Source organism: Xenopus laevis, chromosome 3L (genome assembly GCF_017654675.1).
Source record: "Xenopus laevis strain J_2021 chromosome 3L, Xenopus_laevis_v10.1, whole genome shotgun sequence".
In the NCBI taxonomy this organism is placed as follows: Eukaryota; Metazoa; Chordata; class Amphibia; order Anura; family Pipidae; genus Xenopus; species Xenopus laevis.
Window position 1 is genome coordinate 128,497,955 of NC_054375.1, and position 18,768 is coordinate 128,516,722.

The 18,768-nt window shown below is 38.7% G+C and overlaps 1 protein-coding gene across 5 annotated transcripts in view; it reads right to left on the reverse strand.

Moving 5' to 3' along the window:
* Positions 1 to 18,768, reverse strand: part of slc4a5.L (solute carrier family 4 member 5 L homeolog) — a 57,142-nt gene extending 38,374 nt beyond the window's left edge. For 3 of the 5 annotated variants that reach the window (XM_041586940.1, XM_041586939.1, XM_041586938.1), the window contains exons 1-3: positions 18,646 to 18,768; positions 8,368 to 8,423; positions 6,503 to 6,694 (exon numbers count right to left, since the gene is read on the reverse strand). In XM_041586940.1, the coding sequence (XP_041442874.1) occupies positions 6,503 to 6,694; positions 8,368 to 8,413 (238 nt within the window). In that variant the 5' untranslated portion in view covers positions 8,414 to 8,423; positions 18,646 to 18,768. Of the gene's footprint in view, positions 1 to 4,676; positions 4,738 to 6,502; positions 6,695 to 8,367; positions 8,424 to 18,645 lie in introns of those variants that run through there. The other 2 variants (XM_041586941.1, XM_041586942.1) reach the window with 2 other exon arrangements.

Below are 18,768 nucleotides of genomic sequence, written 5' to 3' on the forward strand. Positions count from 1 at the left end.
AAAACTTGGCAAGCCCGTATTTGGGGTTAGGTGAGGGTGTCCTTCAAAAATAAGGCATGTGTATCAACAGATACAACAATATGGAAGCAAAAGTCAACACTTGATCATAAGAGTACAATATATGAGCGCACAGCAAGCATACAAAAACACAAGTGAAGAAAACATATGTAAAACCCAAGAACACATGAGAATAAGTCAACAATATACCAGAACAGGTCAATAGCACATGAGCAGAAGTCAAGAAAATGCACGGGCAGTTAAAAAATATAAAGTAAAAGTCCAACCAGACTGCACGTCTATATGTCTAAATCCCTTAATGGGATGGTTCACCTTCAAATTAACTTTTATTCCGTTATAGAATGGCTAATTCTAAGCAACTAATTATAATTGGCCTTCATTTCTTTTTATAGTTTTATAATTACTTGCCTTCTTCTTCTGATTCTTTCCAGCTTTCAAATAGGGGTCACTGACCCCATCTAAAAAACAAATCCTCTGTAAGACTACAGATTTATTGTTATTGCTACTTTTTTGACTAATCTTTCTACTCAGGCCTCTCCTATTCATATTCCAGTGTCTTATTCAAATCAATGCATGGTTACTAGGGGAATGTGGACAGAAGCAACCAGATTGCGGAAATTGCAAACTGGAGAGCTGCTGAATAAAAAGCTAAAAAACTCAAAAATCACAAATATTAAAAAATGAAAGCCAATTGCAAATTGTCTCCGAATATCACTCTCCACATCATACTAGAAGTAAACTGAAAGGTGAACAATCCCTTTAAGAATTACATTAAGGGCAATAGCACACAGTGGGTTTTTTTGGGTTCTGCCTGGCGTGCTGGGAACAGGAAACTTGCACTTTCTTGAGGAATAAAAAAGGTCATATTCCCAACTTCCGTGAAGGTTTTCTTCTCCCTGCGGATCCTTCTGAGGCAAGAAAGAGATTTTCCGAGGTGGCACACTGTTCAGTAATAAGAAGGCTTAATGTTTTTACAATACTTCTCACTTCACTAGTTGCAAGTTCCTCTGGCAACACGGAATTTAATTCAGAAATACTTATTCTCCATAGGTGGCACAAACACTGCTTACAAATTACAAGGAAAAAGCGCCTTCCAGCAGAGTTAATACATTTTTGTTTCAGCCAGAAGGAAGCTAACAGTGTCCTCTTTGTTTCTTGGCCTGGCTTACTTAGAAATGCCGTTTTCACGAGTTATATATGAAACGTTAATCCCATATAATTCCTTTAGAAGAATTCCTCCTCGTTTTATACCTGCATTCTGAAGGGGTTTAATGTCTGAGCAGAGACAAACAGAGACCTTACAGTCGGAATATTATCTGAGAAGTAAATATTCCTAATAATGGCAGTTAATGTGAAGGTTTCTTGCTTTTCTACCACGAGATACAGAGGAACTAATAAATGAATCAGACATCAGCTACAATAGCGCAATGGCACTCAGAGCGCTTCCTTTTTCGAAGTCGCCAGAAGTTGCCTCACGGGGAAAACAAAACATTAAACAAAACCAATAGGATTGTTTTGCTACCAATAAGGATTGATTATATCTTAGTTGGGATCAAATACTGGTTTGTTATTGCAGAGAAAAAGGAAATAGGTAATACAATTTTGAATTATTTAATTAAAAAGGAGTCTAGGGGAGACAACCTTCCCGTAATTCAGAGCTTTCTGTATAATGGGCTTCTGGATAACGAATCCTATACCTGTACAATATTCCAGTTTAACACATGTTCACATGGCAGACATTATTAAATTGATGTTGAAATAAAACAAAATCAGTGCAGCCACTAGGGGTAAAGAAAGCCCTTTCAATGCTCTTTTTGGCCTCTGGGCTTTACTTTGGAGAGCCTGGCTTACTGAAACTAACGGCAACATCTGATTCAGGGGCATAACTAAAGAGGAAGCAGACCCTGCGGCTGCAGGGGGGCCCAGAAGTTTTAGGGGGCCCCATGAGGCCCTAATTCGTATAACATTTTAATAAATATTGGTAAAACAGGTCAACCTCTATATATTTTGGGGGCCAGAAAAATAATTTGCTGTGGGGCCCAGTAATATTTAGTAACACCACTGGTCTGAGTTCAATTACTGACTTGCAAGTTGCAGTCCCTGCTGTTTTATGGTTAATCTGGCGATAGTGGCAGGCTGGTCAGTTTAGGACTCTCTGTCCCGCCATAGCTATGTGTGGGAGCCTATCAGAAGGCATCTTTAAAGACCACCCCAACATGATCCCAACATGCCACTAAAAGTCTGCCTGGAGAGAGAAACTGTTCTTTACATGTATCGTACAGCTCCAATGAGGGGTATTATAGCGTTACACGGGTCACAGACCCCTCCCCTTCATCTGCTTGCCATTGAAGGAGGACTTTTTACATTTATAGACACAATTCCCAGCCATTTGGTCTGTAGGCACATTAGTGTGATGATAAAGAAAAATCTGTGTGTGATCATCAGTAGTAAGTTGTAAACCTGCGACATTCATATTGGAGGGCCCCATACACAGGCCATTAAGCTGCCAACAGATTTCTATATAGAAATTTACCCTTTGCCTTTCAAAGATTCTATTTTAGTTCCTCTATGGGATTTTATATGCACCATTTCAATAACTGGAACCACTTTCCACACCTTCTGCTTCTCACATATCTCCATAACCAAAATAAGGCTCCACAAGCTTTTAAAATGGAGCTCTTCAGATTACTTACACTCAAGCCCCCTCTTTCTTTCAACAGTGGCAGCCCCCAATAATCATTGTAACAATCACCCTGCTGTAATTTTGGAGGGTTAAGTGAAGTATTCTTCCCTATCTCCAGCTTTCTTGCTGGATTAAAGGTGTAGTCACATATTAAAAATATTATATAATATATATATAATATAATACACAAAAGCCATGAATATCCTGTAAATTATATCCTTATAAACGGTGAGTTCTGATGTCATCAGTTATAAACGGTGAGTTCTGATGTCATTTCTGTCACATGACTCATTGAAATTTGTGTATTATAATAAATAAAGTACCCCCAGTTGTAAAATATGAGGATATTAGAAGTAACCTCGGAGTTCCATGACCTGTATAAAAACACTCGGCCTTCGGCCTCGTGTTTTTATATGATCATGAAACTCCTCGGTAACTTATAATATCCCTATATTTTACAAAAGGGGTACTTTATTCACTATATTATATAATATAATAATAAAACATCACCTTATGCTTGATCCCAACTAAAATATAATAAATCCTGGAGGCAAAGCAATGCTATTGGGCTAATTTAAATGTGAAATGATTTTTGAGTAGACTTAAGGTATGAAGATCCAAATTGTGGAAAGATCCATTATCTGGAAAACCCCAGGTCCTGCATTCTGAATTACAGGTCCCATACCTGTACTGAACTTTGCACCATGTTCTTCCATTCGTTAGTCCCAGAGCCTGAGTAATGCTTATTTCCTATATCATTGCCCAGTAAAACCAAGCAACCAATAATTTATTGTAGTCTACAACATATATACTATATATATATATATATATATATATTTATATATATATATATATATATATATATATATATATATATATATATATATATATATAATAAGAAGATTATAATAAAGATTATAAAGAGCTAAATCATCATTCTGTTAGCTCTAGCCATAGGGTCACTTATTCAATTGTGGATTAAGGCATATGGGTTTTGATTAAAGTAATATGTTGTAAAGCAGGTAGATGTAAGTATATGCTTTGCTTTATAGGTCTGTAAATGACATCTGATTTCAGCTGTACAGTATAAGCAGTATTAAAGCAACCACACACACATATATATAAAAATATTTGCAAAATTATTAATATTGCAATAATATTATATTATATTTTGCAAATATCTTTGCAAAATTAAAATTTTCTTACATAATTTGCTCCTCCAAATATATATTAAAGTGATAGCATTAATATGATACAATAAACATGATTTTGTTAAACTTTACTGACTTACACGTTGCAACACTGCAAAATATTATTTATGAATCACATGTTTAGCGAAAAGCAAAAATAATCATTATAGAGAACTGCTTGGACTTTGCTCCAGGTTTAAGATGCTTTGTGAATGAGGTGAGATTTTCGAAGTGAAAAAAAAAAAAGAAAGAAATCTCAGAAATGCGTTTGTGTTTTGTTTTCAGCTGACTGGTTTGTAAGAAGAGCTTAATGGCATGAATGTGCTATGGAGGGGATTTGCTGCTGGGAATAAATACAGTAGAATAGAACATTTTCCATTGGCGAAATTTACAGTTATTAAAGAAGGGAGACAGTCCGTTGTATTATTACTCAGTTAACTCACTAAACTCTTCACTACACATATCCTGAGGAGAGACATGGGAGTAGGAAGGAAGAAGGTTGGACTCACAGGGTGCTGTATAAAAGCTGGAGAGGTTGAGACAGAGAGAAAGGGCTGGGGGATGCTGTGCCAGAAAAGGCACCTTACAGGTAGATCCCGCTGGTTTGAAACTTTATCCGGATCCTGTGGAGAGACATGGGAGACACATGGAGTAGGAAGGGAGAAGGTTGGACTCATAGGGTGCTGTATAAAAGCTGGAGAGGTTGAGACAGAGAGAAAGAACTGGGGGATGCTGAGACAGAAAAGGCACCTTACAGGTAGATCCTGCTATTTGTGAAACCTTACCCGGAGTCTGTGGCTGCATAGTGACCCTTGCACCTCTCTCTGGGGAACAGACCTTCCTTGAGCTCAGCTGCACAGCTTAATGAGCAGATTACTGGGAATTTCAAGTGTTTTACTTTAGACAGGGGCTTCCAGGGAGTGAGGTCACAGAATACTGGCTATAGGGGGTGCGTTAAGCCACTGCCCCATGCAGTATATATTCTATCGGTATGCAACCCAGTATTCCACACTCCCTGCCCTGGAAGTCATATCCTCTTACTGAAGAGTAAAAGACAACAGGATTTCATAGGGTCAAAATACACAGGGGGATGATGGCTGAAGAGAGAACTGCAAGGCAATTTAGAATCAGTTCTTTTGGTTCTCCAACGTTATTGGCATTGTCCCATATTGTCATAAGGTCACATGCTGGTACAGATGCCCTCTGCATTCATAAGAAATCATTTACATAATAATATGGCTGGTCTAGTCTAATGTTTGGCTTTGTTTTCACAAAGAGGCCTCATAATGAATCTCTCTCTGCTTAATTCATTCATCTAGATGGCAGAGAAAACATTAGGTCTTGTAGTAAAGATTTAATATGGCGATTTCTCTATTTCTGATGTGATTGGACTAAAGCAGTGGTTCACAGCCCATGGTGCTACGTCCCTAAGGGGGCTCAGAGCCTTGTTGGTTAGGGCTGAGTTTGAAGGACAGTTAAGAACTATTTGCTCTTCTGGAGGTTAATAAAACCAAGATTTAGAGTGAACACTTTGATGTCATTTTTGGAACTATGGCTGAATTTCTGATATAGCAATGGTTTTATATGTTAGAAATTGTGTTACAAGCAGGGGGGCCTGGCCAAGTGTTCGGGGATCTTCAACCAAATATGTTCCTCACCTCTTGACTAAAAGCAGATGTGGTGTCCAGCATGGTTCCGGATTGGGACAATCCCAAATGATTTACATGTTTGGTCAGATAGCTGCATGGAGAAATGTATCATGTTTACTCTCTATAAAGCATTAGCAATGGCCCATGCTGAATACGAAGTTTAAATCTGAATAACAACTTAAAAAAAGACATTGCAGCAGATTTATCATGCACCATTCACTAAGGGGCAACAATTTTTTCGGCCTGTAAAAATTTTCAGTATGCAGTGGGAATTAACAATTCCCGGGGCTCTAACAACCCATAGAGCTGAATCCTGTTCAGCTGCTTAAATGAGTCTGCAAGGTTACTGGTATCAATTATTATGCAGGTATGGGACCTGTTATCCAGAAACCCAAGCTTTAAATTTCAGGATGGTCATCACCCATAGATTCCATTTTACTCAAATAGTTCTAAATTTCAACATATTTGTATAATAATAAAACAGTACCTTGTACTTGATCCCAACTAAGATGTAATTAATCCTTATTGGGGACAAAACAATCCTGTTGACTGTAATTAATGTTTAAATAGTCACTTTCACTGAGCAATCTCATATGGTGATTGTTATCCTCTCTCATTCTTCACCCTATGACCCATTATTGGCCACTTTCTCAATTGATACAGTTTGCCCACTATTTACAATCCTTGCTCTAGATAATAGTTCCTAATGTTGAGGCAATTCAGAATTAAAAGATTTTTTTCCAGACCATTGCAAAGCTGTTCCCTATTCTGGTGTCACTCAACAGAAAACACGTTGGATAAAACACTATATATAGATATTCAAAGGAAAGCCCATAAAATGTAGTCTTGGAAAAGGCATTTATTTCAATGTAACCCTAGAAAATACTCATATCCCAGTGGCTGAATTCAGAAATTGCAATTTCAATGTTCTTCATGGGTGTTCAGGATAAAATGACACTTACTGGTTCTGCTGATATCAAAGCTCTCATTGTCAAAGTTCAGCTGCCCTCCTTCATCTGTATCTGAATGTTCATCCCTTGCATAATGTTTCTCATTCTCACTGCTCCGATCCCGACTGGAGAGGGATCTCCTCCTGCGTCTTTTTCTTCTGTAGCTGCGTGGAGCTGGTACCCCAATGTAGATGGAGTGATACTCTGTAGAAATACACAATGGAGCCTCACACAATTACTTGAAAATACAAGGATAATAGACATCACCTTGAACCCATGTACCTTTCCATGGTTATATAGTTTATGCCTACATGCTTATATTCAGATTATTTTCCCTTAGATAAAAAGTAACCTATGAGCTCATAAGCACCAGGGAGCGTAGGGCAGGCACAGTATGGCACACACAGGGAGCATAGGGCAGGCAGAGTATGGCACACACAGGTAGCATAGGCAGGCAGAGTATGGCACACACAGGGAGCATAGGCAGGCAGAGTATGACACACACAGGGAGCATAGGGCAGGCAGAGTATGGCACACACAGGGAGCATAGGCAGGCAGAGTATGACACACACAGGGAGCATAGGGAAGGCAGAGTATGGCACACACAGGGAGCATAGGGCAGGCAGAGTATGGCACATACAGGGAGCATAGGCAGGCAGAGTATGACACACAAAGGGAGCATAGGGCAGGCAGAGTATGGCACACACAGGGAGCATAGGACAGGCAGAGTATGGCACACACAGGGAGCATAGGGCAGGCAGAGTATGGCACACACAGGGAGCATAGGCAGGCAGAGTATGACACACACAGGGAGCATAGGGAAGGCAGAGTATGGCACACACAGGGAGCATAGGGCAGGCAGAGTATGGCACACACAGGGAGCATAGGCAGGCAGAGTATGACACACACAGGGAGCATAGGGCAGGCAGAGTATGGCACACACAGGGAGCATAGGCAGGCAGAGTGTGGCACAAACACAGGGAGCATAGGCAGGCAGAGTGTGGCACAAACACAGGGAGCATAAGACAGACAGAGTATGGCACATACAGGGAATATAGGGCAGGTAGACTATCGCACAAGCACACAGGGGGCATATGATAGGCAGAGTATGGCATACACATGGAAGCACAAGGTAAGCAGACACGGCAGTCATGTGTGGGCCTCCAGTTGGACAGCACTGGACTACATGATGGCTTATTATACTTAGAGTTGCTTTAAGATGACTGCCTCACAGAGGTGCTTCTGGGTCCCTGACTGACTTTCCAAGAGGGGCCGCAATTGCACTCTCTGCACCAGAGCCAAATCCCCAGTTTAAAAAGCAGTAGAGTTACCAGGAGGGTTTTTTGCTGACCCTAGTAACCTGTGGGGCACTGCCACTTGAGACACTTTGCCTCAAGATAACAGCACCCATGGTACCTGAGCATTAATACATGTGTTTTTTAATTACTCGTGTTACTTAGCTGATCAAGATATTAAGAGACATTATTATTTCTCTGATGACTGTAGCTTCAGTCTTGCCTAACTTCCATTGCCCACTGATTCCCAATTATAACTATCTTCTCCAATAACTTAGTGGCAAAATGTTATTAAGAGTGCATTCAGTTCAAGAGCAAGTGGAGTGTATTACTGGGGCAGAACAGGGCATAAAAAAAAATATCCCCCTTAAAAGAGACTGACATCTATGCCCAGGTTTTGCTCATAGTTTGTACAGTGAGACAACACTTTTAGGCCAGCTAGAAAACCATCCAGTCCAATTCCTATAAAAATATATATAATAAACATTAGTCATAGATATTTGTAAAATATACTACACAATGCCACATGTCATCATGCGTAGAAATACTGGCCAACATTCATTCATTCTTCATTGTTCATACCTTCTTCTTCATCATATCTCCTTCTGGAGGAGTCATCGTCCATCATATCACTAGAGCTGGAAAGAGAAACAGAAGGGAATGTAACCTTAAAATTCAGTTCTTATTGTTAATGACCAATGAAATTCAAGGTACAACAAATGCACTTTTTTCATTTCAGTTAAAAGCGCACCATTTTAATAAATTAGCGAAAGACCTGGAAAATTGGATTCTGCGCTGCATGACCCTTAGAATTTCTCCAAGCACAATGGGATTTTGGTCAATGTCCTACGTTTCATGGTCAAACCCAAATAGTGCCCTGGGGAGTCCATTAGGGCTTAGATGCCTATTAATCTACTGTCAATGTCCTATTATTTGCTGTTTTTGGGTCATAGTTATCCTTCTACATTTGGCAGATGACAAAGACAATTCAAGGAAATTGCTAAAAGCTACAGCTCAAATTGCTCAAACGGCTCTTCTAAAACCTTTTGCGATTTATGTTTATTATTAACTCTAGTTTTCAAGACATTAGGGGGCACATTTACTAAGTTCGAGTGAAGGATTAGAATAAAAAATACTTTGAATTTCGAAGGTTTTTTTTGGCTACTTCGACCATCGAATTGGCTACTTCGACCTTTGACTACGATTTTGACTTCGAATGATTCGAACTAAAAATCGTTCGACTATTCGACCATTCGATAGTCGAAGTACTGTCTCTTTAAAAAGAACTTCGACCACCTACTTCGCCTCCTAAAACCTACCGAGCACCAATGTTAGTCTATGGGGAAGGTCCCCATAGGCTTTATAGGCAATTTGGGATCGAAGGAAAATCGTTCGATCGATGGATTAAAATCCTTCGAATCGTTCGATTCAAAGGATTTTATCGTTCCCACGATCATTCGAACGAATTGCGGTAAATCCTTCGACTTCGATATTTGAAGTCGAAGGATTTTACTTCGACCCATAGTAAATGTGCCCCTAAAGGTATTAGAACAAAAAACATAAGTTCATGATAAATGACGAGAATAAAAATATATAAAGATATAAATAAATATAGGAAAATAAATAATAATTTTTTTTAAAAAAAAAGCATCCCTAGTAGTCAATTAATTAATTAAATACAACAATTGATATTAACTTTACGTGGTACAAAATAATACTACCGTATATAAAATACATAATGGGTATATAATCATTTATTTGTATTGAAAGTGTGACCTACTTAACAAATAAATAGAACTATTGTTATTAACTTAATATCCCATTAAATGCTGAAATCACAAACATTAATACTAAATTGATCACTTTATTAATCGAACCTATCTATTTATGCACTATATATTCATTAATTAGATATAACCAGTCTAGGTTTAAAGGACAAGGAAAGTCTAAAATAGAATTAGGCTAGAAATGCTGTATTTTGTATACTAAACATAAGCATGAACTTACTGCACCACAAGCCTAACCAAACAAATGATTTATGCTTTCAAAATTGGCCACAGGGGGCTGTCATCTTGTAACTTTGTTAAACATCTTGGCCTGACCCTGCACATGCTCAGTTTGGTCTGGGCTGCTTAGGGATCATCATAAACAAAGCTGCTTGAGTTCTGCATGGCTGGGAAGTAAGGCGGGGGCTCCCCCTGCTGTTCATAAGTATGATTGTTTCCCTGCTCAGCAGTTAGGGACCGTCTGACAATTCCTATCCACAGCAGTAAATGAAGGGAGAATTTCACTGCATACAGTCAGGTTTCTTATAAAAACGGTACACATTTTTTAATTAAATTATATTGGAAAAAGGTTTCTTTTTCATTAAAGAAAGTAAAAATGGGATTTTATTTTTTTGCCTTTCCTTGTCCTTTAAGAACTTAGAAATTGATTATAGAATGAATACTATTAGCACTTGCACTTTAATAATGAAAATGTTTGTAGTTTTCACATGAATTTTTATGGATTTTTACGGAAATTTTTAAGATGTATTTTTTGCACACACTGTTTTTTTAAAAACGAGATTGATTTGTACCCTTACCCTATTTAACACTGTGACACGTGATGCTTACATAACCCTGAGGAAGTGCCGACTATACAGGCACGAAATGCGTAGTTTTTTCCCATAGCTACACACCCAGTGTATAATGCTTTCAAAACTGTGTGATTCAATAAAGCCTATATGATATTACCCAGCGTCTTCCTTGTGGAATGGTCAGCGCTACAAGTGAGTAATATATTATGCAATTTCACAGCATTCGGTAGGAGGAACCGAACTCTCGCGACAGAGGAACGATGGGTGAATAAATTCACCTGGCGCAAATTTGCATCGAATTACCACGTTTCGCCGCCGGTGAATAAACTCACGAAACTCCCGCGAAAATTTGCCGGCATCAAGAATGTTTGGATGTGCGTCCATAAAGTTGTTTGCGTCAAAATCGACGCTCATCGACACTATTCGGACACCCATTTATTTTATCAATTTTCGAGTTTCACAAATTTTTTTGTGAATTTTTGCCCGTTCTGCAAATTTTGCGGAAAATTCGTGGATTTTTTGGCGAAGTGAAACGGGAGAAATTCACCCATCACTACATCGCTCTACATAGAATTGACCAGAAAAATATTAGAGTGTGCAGAGCAACATCATGCAACTTTTATTTTCTAACTTACAAAAATTAGAAGTTTTTAAACTGCTAAAATAACAAATCTAAAAAACAGTGCCACCTGCTATTCTTTTTGGCAACCAAAATTTCAAAATTCGAAGTAATTTTTTGAATACTTTGACCATCAAATAGGATACTACGACTTCGAATTTACTTCGACTTTGATTCAAAGTAAAAATCGTTTGACTATTCGACCATTCGATAATCGAAGTACTGTCTCTTTAAAAAAACTTCGACTTTAATACTTCGCCAACTTAAACCTGCCGAGGTGCTATGTTAGCCTATGGGGACCTTCCAGAGAAATTTTTAAGTTTAAGGAAAATCGTCAGATTCGAAGTACCATCAGAGTACGATTGGAATACGATCGTACGATGAATAAAATCCTCCGACTTCGAATTCGAATGTTTTCCACTTTTTTTTTTCCACTTCGAAATTCGACCCTTGATAAATCTGCCCCTAAATGTCTGAAAAATGTTGAGAAAAACACATAATTAGGTTTTATATTACATTTGCTTTTCAAATGAATGGTGTAAAGAATTCCAATGCCCTGGATAAGTCATTGCTGAGCCCATGAGATACAGTTTGGCCTTTTCTCAGATGGATATTAATCATTCCAGTTCTTGTCAGGCACCGCAGGTACGTCTGTAGGAACAGATTGTCAAATCATTCCCCCACCATTGATTTTCATCTTGCTGCTTATTCTCCTGGCCTGCTGCCTTGCCTGCAGATGGAGCTGCTCTATGGGAAGTTCCCTTGCAATACAAGACTAGTGATGTGCGAAGTTTTTCAGAAAGTTTTGCAGTGAAAATGACACCCATAGACTCCACTTGGTGAAAGAAATTTTTGCACGGCAATTGAAAAAAATTTGCCCATAGACTTAAGTGCAAATTACGGGTTAGATTCACCCATAGCTACTGGGGTCTAATGAGATACATGTAGGAAATACTTCCTTACAGCTCTTGATAGGTATAATATTTTAAAAACAATCTACTCCATTTGGAAAGTATCGCCTACTCTTACAAATCCCATATAAAATCTCTGCTCTGCCTTCATGGTGAAATATAAGGGACATCCTTTCCTTTATGAAGTGTCAAATTATTGATATTTGCACTAACCATTTCTACCGCTGAAATATACCAATTAAACGTGTAGTTGACCCAGTTGAACCGATGCTGTCACTACATAGCAGCCGAAGGGCCCACGAGATAATGGGTAGTACGTGAATCAGGATAATAAAGGCCCTTACTAATACGAGTATGGGACCTGCTATCCGGAATGCTCGGGACCTGGAGTTTTGCAGATAACAGATCTTTCCATAATTTGGATCTTCAAAATTATGTAAACATTAAATCATCCCAACAGGCTGGATTTGCTTCCAATAAGGATTAATTATATTTTAGTTGGGATTAAGTTCAGAGTATTGTTTTATTATTCCAGAGAAAAGGGAAATCATTTAAAAAAAATCTGGACTATTTGGATAAAATGGAGTCTATGGGAGATGGCCTTGCTGTAATTTGGAGCTTTCTGGATACCTGTAGTTAGGTCTGCTCCAATGATGATCATGGTGTCACTAAATAAAGTCACGCGGTACCTTGTTGCCCCATTTCTGAATAATGAATAGTACATTTCCCCTTTAACATGGGTAATCCATAGTAAAAGAATCAGGTGAAGCAACCCACACCATCAAAATAATATAATATAATATGACCCAATGAAAGCAGTGCATGGAGGAAGTGTGGACAGTGATGTAAGTATGTTTTCTGTTGTCTACATCCCAGAGATCTCAGGTAATTTGAATGATGTAGGGTTGGAATTTCGAAGCATAATCCAGATTATAACTATAATGTAGCACTTCACTAGCACAATAGTAGATAGAAATATAATAAAAGAAGCTCCATTTAAACATGTCCATACATGAATAGATGTGCTGGGCTACATGAACATGATCTGATCATTTACCCTTGGCCCAATGATTGGATTCTGATGTCTATGCAGACCCATTGGGAAAGGGCCACATACAAAGGGGATTTTCTAAACCTGCTCATTAGATAACCAGTCAATGTATAGGCAGATATTGGTTGGTCAGGTTGTTGGGACGCCCCTATGCATGGGCCAATAAGCTGCTGATTTTTAATCGTGTACTGGCACTGAATCACTAGGCAACACATGCAGGGATTTAGGAGTTAGTTTTAGCAATTGATGGTTGAAGGAGGAATAAAAGCCTAGTAGATAGGAGATATGGATGTTCTGATGACATGTTGGGGGGAAGACTTGTATGAGGGCTCCTGGGTCTCCACTTGTACCTTTATTGTGTAAAGGCGATGGGTGAACATAAAGAGATAATGGAAAACTGCCTCCCCTGCTCTTTTAGAGACATTTTCCCCCAGCGAAGGACACACTGGGGAGGGAATGAATTGTCATTGATAATTTCTCATTATTATGATGATGAAAAGTAATGAGTGAATTTTTTCTGCCAGCAATGGATTCACGCCAAAATTCCACATTTTGCCATGGAAAAATTTGTTGTGACAAAAAAGTGGCCAAGACGAAAATGTTGCCGAGGCAAAAAAGTCGCCATGATAACAAAAGTCCATTGACTTTAATGCATTTGGAGAAAAATGCTTGTTGTGCTTAGAAACTATTTTGATACCAATTGAATTAAATGCATTTTATGAATTTTTCCGCTGTTTCGAGAATTTTTCTGCAATTTCGCAAATGGGAAATGGGACAGATTGGCTCATCACTAATGAGGAATAATTGTTAGATATCTGTGTTTTGCTTAGATATCATTTTGTTTTCATGTTGGGTCCTTGGATTCTGGCAGAGCCCTTAGCCCCACCTTGTCCAGCTTTGTTCAAGTGCTTACAAACAACTAAATGCTCATCCCACCATAACACTTTTGTAAGTTTCACTCAAATATTCATTCGGATCGGTGCTGGTAGAATCATCAGGCAGAGCTAAAATAGTTCCTATAGCCAAATGCATGTACATGAATAGTTCAGATCAATTCCGGCTCACAGGGCCCTGGCCTACTTGTGGATTTGCCAGCTTCATTGTTTCCCAGGGTGGTAATTAGTTTCTGGAGGATAACAAATGTCCTTCATACTTGGCTGCTGGAATATAATGGTGAGCTACTCTGGCAGCAAAATCAATGTCCCCCCCAGGCTGACTTTGTACAGCGGTAGCTCTAGCAGGGCACCACTCACTATTGTCCATGTGTACTTTATATAGTTCTGGGGTTAATTCTGGGCATTTATTACATTCGACCCCTCTTCTTTAATTCTCCAGTTTTGCTCCACTCACTACCTGTCAGCCATGTTATTTCCCAGCAATGCACTGGACACTTAATATAACTACAAGGAGATCAAACCAATTATTGCTTAAAGGGCATGTAAAGTGTAAAATAGAATAAGGCTAGAAATGCTGTATTTTGTATACTAAATATAAACATGAACTTACTGCACCACAAGCCTAATCAAACAAATAATTTATGCTTTCAAAGTTGGCTACAGAGGGTCACCATCTTGTAACTTTGTTAAACATCTTTGCAAGACTAAGACTGTGCACATGCTCAGTGTGGTCTGGGCTGCTTAGGGATCATCATAAACAAAGCTGCTTCTGCATGGCTGGGAAGTAAGGCGGGGGCTCCCCCTGCTGTTCATAAGTATGATTGTTTCCCTGCTCAGCAGTTAGGGACCATCTGACAATTCCTATCCACAGCAGTAAATGAAGGGAGAATTTCACTGCATACAGTCAGGTTTCTTATAAAAACTGTACATATTTTTTTATTAAAGTATATTGGAAATAGGTTTCTTTTTCATTAAAGTAAAAATGAGATTTTATTTTTTTGCCTTTACATGCCCTTTAAATGCTTTTCAACCCAGCACCCACCACCCCAGTCATTGGGAAAATACCAATCTTATTTCACCTTGAAGGGATGGACAAAGTCATCAGAAAGTGCCAAAGTGGACGAGTTGTGTTTATATTTCCAGGATAAAGCTGAGAGCCAGAGGGGATATTTTCAGGGTCATTGCATCCTGGTTAGTGATGAGCGAATTTATTTGCCAGGTATGGATTCACGGGGAATTTACACACTTTGGCACCTGCAAATGTTTTCAAGAAAATGTGGCAAAAATTCACAGTGGAAAAATCCACTGCGACAAAAAAAAAAATTGTTGTTCGCCAGAATTGGCCTGCGCATAAAAATTGATGTGTGTCAAAATTATTTGGATGCCCATTGACTTTAATGCATTTGGACAAAAGAGTTGCACATTTTCAGCGTTTCGCTAATTTTTCTGGAGTTTCGCAAATTTTTCGGGGAAGCAAAACGAGACAGATTCGCCCATCACTAATTCCTGTTTATGATTTAGCCATCCCTGTAGGATGATCAATATGCTAACCAGTGACAGGTAACAGTACATTATACAGTATTTAAAAGAATTATAGCAGTAGACGGATATACATCCAGTTGTGGAACTAAAACTCTCAGCAGCCTTTGGATAGTGCAAACAGGGCAAAATGATATATATATATATATATATATATATATATATATATATATATATATATATATATAATACACAAGAGCCATGAATATCCTGTAAATTATATCCTTATAAAACAGTGCTTTATGATGTGATCGGTTAAAATCGGAGCTTAGTGATGTCATTTCTGTCACATGACTCACTGAAACTTGTGTATTATAATAAATAAAGTACCCCTGTTGTAAATATGAGGATATTATAGTCATGGAACTCCTTGGTAACACATAATATATATACATATATATATATATATATATATATATATATATATATATATATATATATATATATATATATATATATATATATATATATATATATAGTGAATAAAGTACCCCCTCTTGTAAAATATAAGGATATTATTAGTTACCAAGGAGTTTCATGACCATATAAAAACACGAGGCCGAAGGCCGAGTGTTTTTATACAGGTCATGGAACTCCGAGGTAACTTCTAATATCCTCATATTTTACAACTGGGGGTACTTTATTTATTATAATACACAAATTTTAGTGAGTCATGTGACAGAAATGACATCACTACTCACCGTTTATAAGGATATAATTTACAGGATATTCATGGCTTTTGTGTATTATATATATATATATATATATATATATATATATTGCCCTATCTATCTATCTATCTATCTATCTATCTATCTATCTATCTATCTATCTATCTATCTATCTATCATCTATCTATCTATCTATCTATCTATCTATCTATCTATCTATCTATCTATCTATCTATCTATCTATCTATCTATCTATCTGCTTAGCAGGGCCAGGCCAAGGTATTTTGGCACCCTAGGCAAGGACTTCAATCAGTGCCCCCACCCGATCCTACATTACCATTTCCCACTTTACCATTCAAATTGCACACCCATTATGTTGCCCCATGTACCTGTGCCAGCACCTGTCATATTGCCCCATATGTACCTGTGCCAACTGCAGTCAATCTCTCAGATTGCTCCCAAGCCCCCAATGTGTACCTGTGCCAGCATAAGACAAAACATCCATCATATTGTTACCCCCAGTCTGTAATTACGCCAGCAGCAGCCAAAATAATCCATCATATTGGCCCTAATTTGTACCTGTGCCAGCAGAAGCCAAAAATCCATTATGCCGCCAAACATCTGTGTACCTGTTCCAGCACCTATCATATTACCCCCATTTGTACCTGTGCCAGCAGCAGCCAGAAAATCCACAATATTGCCCACAAATATTTACTTGTGCCAGCAGGAGCCAAAACTCCATCATATTGCCCACAAATATGTACCTGTGCCAGCAGCTGCCAAGAGGGAGATGGGGAGTGCCAGCAGTACAAATCACAGGCAAGAGGGGGTTGGAATAGGCGGTTTATAAAATTAAAAAACTATTAAAGGCAAGCAAACCAGGATTTAAAAAAAGAAAAAAAGAGCCCCTTAAAAGTGCACCCCCCATCATGATTGCGCCCTAGGCGGGCGCCTACTCTGCCTACCCCTAGTTCCGGCCCTGCTGCTTAGAAGTCTTTGTAGTCTGCAATGGGGGGGTCACAAGGCTATTGCACCTAAAGGCATCAGCTAATTGATAAATGATGGGGTCCAGGGCAATTGCCGCTATTAGTGATGAGCGAATTTATTCTCGACAAATTCCCGTGATTTGCCGCCAGCGAATAAATTTGCGAAACTGCCACGAAAATTAGTCGGCATCAAAAACGAGACGCCGGCGATGTTTCACAAATTTTTCGCCGTTTCCCGGAAATTCGCAAATAATTCGGGAAGCGACATGCCCCAAATTCGCCCATCACTAGCCGCTATCTAAAGACAAATGAGATGACCCATCAGGAATTGATTGTGTTTCCAAAGCAACAGGAGCAGTTTTGTGTAACTGTCAGTTCTCTGCTTAGCATCAGTACAAGTCAATGACTAGAACATGACACATAATAGAGAGGAAGGGGTCTTGCTCTTATTGATCAGTCTATATGGGGCAGCAGCAGCCTCAGTGAGCAGGACAACATATAGCCACTCATCTGCTTTGCTGCATTCTAATTCTCCCACATAGAGTTAAATAAAAGCCAAAGCCCATGGAAGTTTTAGTATCACAAAAACTGTCAACATTTTGTTTTCAACATTCAACTCTACTCCATTTATAAAAGAATCTGATGTATTTTTTCTTTGAAATACCCGTAGTTTTTTGCCTCATGAATATGTATTGGTTAAGATTTCATTTAATCCAATTTAATCCAATTGCCCGGGGGTGTCTGAAGGCATCAGAACTCCCCACCGGCACATTTTAATGAAACCAGAACCATTGTTTCCACTGCTGCTTTTCAATTATATGCCTTCTCCTGCTGACTCTTTCCCGCTTTCAAATGGGGGTCACTGACCCCATATAATTAAAACAAATGCTCTGTAAGGCTGCAAATGTATTGTTATTGCTACTTTTTATAAATCATCTTTCTATTCAGGCCTCTCCTATTCATATTCCGGTCTCTTATTCAAATCAGTGTGTGGTTGCTAGGGTAATTTGAAACCTAGCAACCACATTTCGGAAGCTACACACTGAAGAGCTGCTGAATAAAAAGCGAAATAACTCCGCAAATCCACAAATAATAACATTTAAAATGAACTGCAAATTGTCTCACTCTTTACAACATATTCAAAGTTAATTTAAAGGGGAACAACACCTTTAAGCATGGGTAGGGTGCAAAGTACAAAAATAAGATACAAGCCATTATGTTCTTTGCACGTTGCACCCTTCCCCACGGACAAGCTCCTAAAAGTGCAGGTTCTTGCACCCCAAAATAGAACTAAAGGACCTGCACTTAGTTGATAAATACAGCACTGCCTGCACCGAACCCAAGTGCTTAAAGAACGAGAACTATGAGGAGCTATTTTGTTACCCTTTTAATTTGATTCCACTTACTCAAACAAGCACCAAAGTGGCCATAACTTTCAATCTCGTTATGGCACATGGAAGCAGCATCTGTCTGTCTGGTTGTGAAACAAACCCATCTAGTTTCTGCTATCTTGTTATTTGAGACATACTGAAAATGTATAATGAATGAATTAACTAATGTTTTTTCTTTCATTATTGGGAAAAAAACTCCTCCCCGTGGGGGTCCTTACCTGTATCTCTGCACAGGGGCAACTGGAGAGGGTCACGGCAGTGACTGGGATGAGCTGGGAGCTCTGGGCAAGCAGAACATGAGATGCTGCAGACTGGTGACAATAGACTCAGGCACTGTGAGA